Consider the following 5643-nt stretch of genomic DNA (forward strand, 5'->3'; position numbering starts at 1 on the left):
CAAAAGGTATTCCTTGGCTGGAGTAGGTGATTATTTAAATTTTTTTATTTTTATTTTTATAGGATCGGGGGTACAAGTGCAGTTGTGTTGCATGGATCTATTGCACAGTGGTGAAGTCTGGAATTTTAGTACTCATTGCCTGAATAGTGAACACTGTACGCAGTCATTTTTCATCCCTCACTTTCCTCCCACCCTCCAACATTTTGGAGCCTTCAGTGTCTCTTACTCCACTCTGTATGTCCATGGGCACCCATCGTTTAGCTCCCATTTCCAAATGAGAACATGCCGTTTCTGGCTTTCTGTCTCTGAGTCATTTCACTTATGATAATGGCCTCTAGTTCCATCCATATTGCTGCCAAAAGACGTGATTTCATTATTTTTGATGGTTGCATAAGTATTCCATGGTACATATGCACCACATTTTAAAATCTAATCATCTGTTGATGGACGCGTAGGTTCAGCCCATGATGTTGCTATTGTGAATAGTGGAACAGTTGGTTATTAAACTGAAGAGAGAAAAGGCCTTCCTTTCCCCATGACTTAACAGGAATGAAGGACAGTGCATTTATGAAAGGATGCAGCTACTGGGTAGGCTGAGGCTTTCGATCACCATAGGTTGCAACTGGTGTGTCAGGTGGACGAGGGCGAGAGGATATGGTAATTAGAAATATCTAAGTGACACAGCATGTCATTTTTAGGAAACTGAAAGTCATACACAGATACATCTAATAAAGACACGGGTACTTTATTTTCAAAACACTCATATGTTGCAAAAATCACATAGAAAAATAAAGTTTGGTGGGGGTGCTGACTAAACTTCAAGTCACAGACTTTTATGTTACAGACAGGAGCATGGTTTGTTATGCATGTAGAGAACCCAAACTAGTTTATGAAACAGGATAGAAACAGGCTGTCTGGGTGAAATGGTTCTGAGAACCATCCAGTTCCCCTGTCAGATGCTGATAGACTAGCTCTTCAAATGCTTTTCTGCCAGTTCAGAGATGGGTTAATGACTAGTTCCAACGGGGAAAAAGCAAGATGGATTCACAAACCAAATAATTTTAAACCAAGACCCTTTTTTTTTTTTTTGCAACACAATATACATCACAGTGAAATGTGTAATCCTTGCAAATTGCAAGTTGAAAGAATTAAATTCAGAGGAGGGGAGAGAAAGCGTACTCAGTAGGGACTGAGCACTATATGCTTATTTTAAAAGAAATGGAAAGAGCAGAAAGCAATTCAGGCTACCCTGCCTTTTGTGCTGGCTAGCACTCCGGTTGGTGTTAGCAGTACATGGCATTGAATATTTCAGTGTGGAGCCCAAACCACTGAAAATGGAGTGAAATTGGCCAACTTTCTATCAACTTATGTTGGCAATTTTGCCACCAACAGTAGATTGACCCTTTTAATAAAAGAAAATTGAAAGGTTTCTCACTAAATGGAATTAAGTAGTGGAATCAAGAGACTCCCAGGTCTCAGCATACCTCATTAGTAATTGTTTTGTTGTTTCATGTTTTTCTAATGTCTTCCCTCTACCCGGTCACCTGAGATAACAGAATGAAAGTGGAAGGACAGCCAGATTTCTCCTTTGCTCTCTGCTCATTCTCTCTGAAGTCTAGGTTACCCATTTTGGGGACCTATTATAGGCAATAAACACAGTTCCCAAAGCATTTGGACAGTTTCTTGCTGTGTTTTAAAATGGGTTTCCCTTTTCTTAGCCTTTTCCTGCAAAAGGCTCACTCGGTCCCTTGCTTGCTCAGTGAACTGGGCTCCCCAGGGCCTACCTAGGCTGCCTTCTTTTCCATGACCCCGCCCATGAGCCCTCCACTGGACAGCTCAGTGAGCCTGGCCCTTCATTCTGCACTGTGTTCTTCCTTCTCTATGAAAATCCAATACCTCTTACCTCCTCTGCATGCAAAGATTCTCAAGGATTGTCAGACTTCAAACGTCACAGCAGAACCACCAGAAGGTCCTATAAATGTAGCAGTGACCTTCTCAAGCTGTCAGGTATTTAAATAGGATTTGGGATTTAATGCTATATATTTTTAAAGGAAAGAAATAAAAGTTGCTAATTTTAAAAATGCATGTCTTTTAGCCAATTCAGAATCTGCCCCCAACCTTTTTTAAAAAACTCAAGACAGATAAAGCTTTGGGGAGAGCAAAAAAATTAAAAAAAAAAAAAGAAAGAAAGAAAGAAAGAAAGACCAGATCTCGGGATCTCGGGCTAAAATACCTGAGGCATAAGTTAGGTGCAGTCAGACTAAAAGTCTGGACTAAAATGAAGCCCTTTAGTGAGTAATTGCTGCAAAAAAGGAACAAAAAATTTTAAAAGGAGGGAAGGAAGAAATATGTCGCCTCTGAGGATACAGTATGTATGATAGCCTGAAAACTCCAGGAAACTTCTGTTTCTAAATTCTCCAGTCCGGGAGAAAAAAGTTGAGGAGAATCCTTTCCACTTTCTGCTAATAAAAAACGCAACAGTCCTGAGCAGCAGTGTGGAGACCCTCCTTAGGCCCCTGTCTTGGACATGCGGAGATTCTCCTGGCACAGCCCCGCCTCTTGCAGTGGAGTTCTGTTTATACAGCTTGTCTTAAAATCACAGCGAGTGCATCTTGTTCTATTTGGGCCACTCTGTAAATACTTAAGTTGGCATACCATTTTAAAAGGAATAAAAAGGAATAAGAAGAAGCTGATATTTTCATCTCCTCCCACCCATCTCCCCCTCCCATGCAAATGTGTGCTAAGCATGAGGGCGTTCTCTTGGAGACCCTCTATTTGCCCTACTCTTTTACAGGGACAGAGAGAGCCTTGGCCATATTCCAAGGCCAACAGGAGGCTTCTGGACTTAAGTTTAATTCAGTTGGTGACATCCTCGTCCTGGCTGTCCTTTCTCCCGTTAGGTTTGCTCTTTCAGAGTCGATATTCAGTGACACAGGAGGATGGAGTTGTAGAACAGAATCCTCAGGTGTACAGTTCATCCAAAATCATGCAAAGAGCTGAAAACAGCACTTGAGTTTCCCTCTCTCCCCTTCAAACAGGTAGCCAGAAGTAAAAAAATACCTACAGTATGCACTGGGGGAAAGACTTACATATTAAAACTTTCACTGTCTCTTGTTTCATTGTCTCAGTAGTGAAGATATGAGATTTCCACAGAAATCTCCAATAGCTTTGTTATGCACACCTCTTGCTCCCTGACCTTGGCCCCTTGTGCTTTTCACAGACACACCCTGGGGAAAGCAGTTTTTGATCATACATGGTTGTTGCCTGAGCTGGCATTACCAAAAAGCTGGGCTCCAGCTGCCCACGCAGTACAGGTATGGGTAGTAAGGATAGTTGTTATACAAGGAGACCAGGGAGGCCCGGGAGAAGGCCTCCTCTTTCAGAGCCGGCAAAGAGGAGTGCTTCTCCAAGTCTCCCAGCTCCGAGGAGAGCTGCTTTCGCTTAGTCTTATAGCGTCTGTTCTGGAACCATATCTTCACTTGGGTCTCCGTGAGCTTGAGGTTCTTGGCCAGGTGGGCCCGTTCAGGGGCCGACAGGTACTTCTGATGGCTGAACTTCCTCTCCAACTCGATCACCTGAGTGTGGGAGAAAGCAGCTCGAGAGCGCTTCTGCGGCTGCTTAGGGGTTTGGGGGAGGCTTGGAGGGGAGCCTGAAGTGTTTTCACAGTCCAACAGATAAGACCCCAAGTGCCTTTCTGGAAAGGACAGCGGGGAAAGAGGGATGGGAAGACAAAAGTTACATGTTAGCAGGGAAGAGAACAGAATTCAATCCACCCTTATCTCTTTAGTGAGTGAACAAACAGCCCACTGTCATCGTGGATACATTTCACTTTTTTCACATGACTAAGGAGCTCTCCGGAGTGAAGAGTGAGTAAATATGTTTATAACCTATTCATTTTCTAAGAATCATTAAGAACCCAAAGTTAGAGATGTTTCGTGGTTGAACTTTCTCCCTGTTGTCTAGTAGAATTAGATGGGGATTCCGGATCTGTGTGCTGAGGAGAGGCGGGAGAGGGAGGCAGGGAAGACAGAGCCACAAGACACCCGGGAAGGCCGGACCAAAAGGCATCCGCTGTTAGGACTCAGGTGGGCAAGAAAGGGCTTGTGCCACCGGAGACGCAGAGGCAGACTCATTCTGGGCTTTAATTCCCTCTTCGCTAAACGAGGCGTTCGGTCGCCTCATCAGAAGTGAGAGGAAAGAAAGTAACTCTTTCCTGGAGGGAACCCAAAATGTACCGCTTTATTGCCCACGGGATTGGGAAGCACACGGAGGCTTTCCTGGTCAACCCCAACTTTGTCACTATTAATAAGTTATCATTAGTTCTCGTAACTACCGTGGGGCTGGCACCGATCGCTGGTGGCGCGGGGCGGGATCCGCTCCCGGGACGGTGGAGGGCGGTGGCGCTGCGGTCGCGCCGGCTTCTGAGCCCCGGGGAGCGGAGGGCACGGAGTCGGGAGAGTCCTGCCGTGTCAGAATCCTGCGCCGCCCTGACGCTGGGGCTCAGGGTTCATAACCGGGGCGCGCGCGCGTGGCTGCGGAGGCGGGGAGGTCCCTCTGCCTGTCGCCGCGGGGCCCCGCGTCCCCGCACCCCAAGCTCTGGGGGGTCCGCCTTAGGCTGCCCTCGGGTTCCGGCCTCGCCGCTTACCTGGCTCGGTCTCCGCCAGCGTCTCGGCCTCCTCCGGCGCGGCGCGGGGCCTGGGGCTCAGCTGGTCGTTCTGTATCCCGGCGGGGCCGCGTCCTCCCTCCGGCTCTGGCTCCGGCTCCGGGTCGCGCCGTCTCGGGCTGCCAGTGTGGCCGCCCCGCCGCTGCGCGCCGTCCCGCAGGATGTCCTGGATGAGGAAGGACGTGAGCGGCTTGGACGGGGTTGGCGGCGCGGCCCTCTCCGCTTTCGCCTCCCCGGGCAGCGGCTCCGTGGCCCTGAGCATCCCGGCTGCCCAGCTCTGGCCCAGCTGCGCCAGCCCGCACAGCTTTCACTTTCCACCTCCCAGCGCGCTTATAGCCCCGGGGGAAGCGCGCCGCGCCGCCCTCCCATTGGCCGCGGGACGGGCAGCGCCGCGGATTGGCCGCCCTGCGCTCCAGGTGACGCCGCGGAACGGGAAGGCCTGACCCAGAGCCCGCTCCGCTCCTCCCTAGGGGATTCCTTCCCGAGTTCCCGCTCCTTCCCCAATTCCCTATCCTTCACCCAGCTCTCCTCCCTCCGCCCTGGGCCGTCTTCCCAGGTCGGGAGCGCACCCCAAAGCTGGGCTCCCAACCCACCCGCAACAGAAGTTGAGAAGCGTATGGTGATGGGATGACCAAGACGAACACTCCAGTTAGCTCTTCAGGACCGTCAGAGCCAATCACACGGGGTGAGCACGCAGTCACTGCAGCCGCACGGTACCGTGAGAGTTCTGGGTGCTCTCTCTCTCTGGGAGAGATGGTGGCAAACTCAGATCTGCAATATCTAGGATCTCAAAGAGGCATGACAAGTAGGTGCAGCCTGACCCCAGGCTGAAAGAAGGAAACCATATTTGCCAAAGCCTTTTCCCATTGCACAAGTGGTTTTCTTTGGTGGTTCCTTTATCCACAATAACCTATTTACTTTCCTTCCTCCCCAGACACATGACATACCATCCTTTTGAAAAGTTTCCAGAAGGATGGAAG

The 5643-nt window shown here is 49.1% G+C and overlaps 1 protein-coding gene across 1 annotated transcript; it reads right to left on the reverse strand.

The window, feature by feature from the left end:
• Positions 1 to 724: 724 nt before the first annotated feature.
• Positions 725 to 5293, reverse strand: NKX3-1 (NK3 homeobox 1). Its single transcript, XM_007961945.3, has 2 exons — positions 4646 to 5293; positions 725 to 3694 (listed from the first exon to the last, which is right to left on the reverse strand). Exons 1-2 carry the CDS (start codon positions 4923 to 4925, stop codon positions 3276 to 3278), a joined length of 699 nt encoding a protein of 232 aa, XP_007960136.2. The 5' UTR covers positions 4926 to 5293; the 3' UTR covers positions 725 to 3275.
• Positions 5294 to 5643: the final 350 nt, after the last annotated feature.

This window comes from Chlorocebus sabaeus, chromosome 8 (assembly GCF_047675955.1).
Source record: "Chlorocebus sabaeus isolate Y175 chromosome 8, mChlSab1.0.hap1, whole genome shotgun sequence".
NCBI lineage: Eukaryota > Metazoa > Chordata > Mammalia > Primates > Cercopithecidae > Chlorocebus > Chlorocebus sabaeus.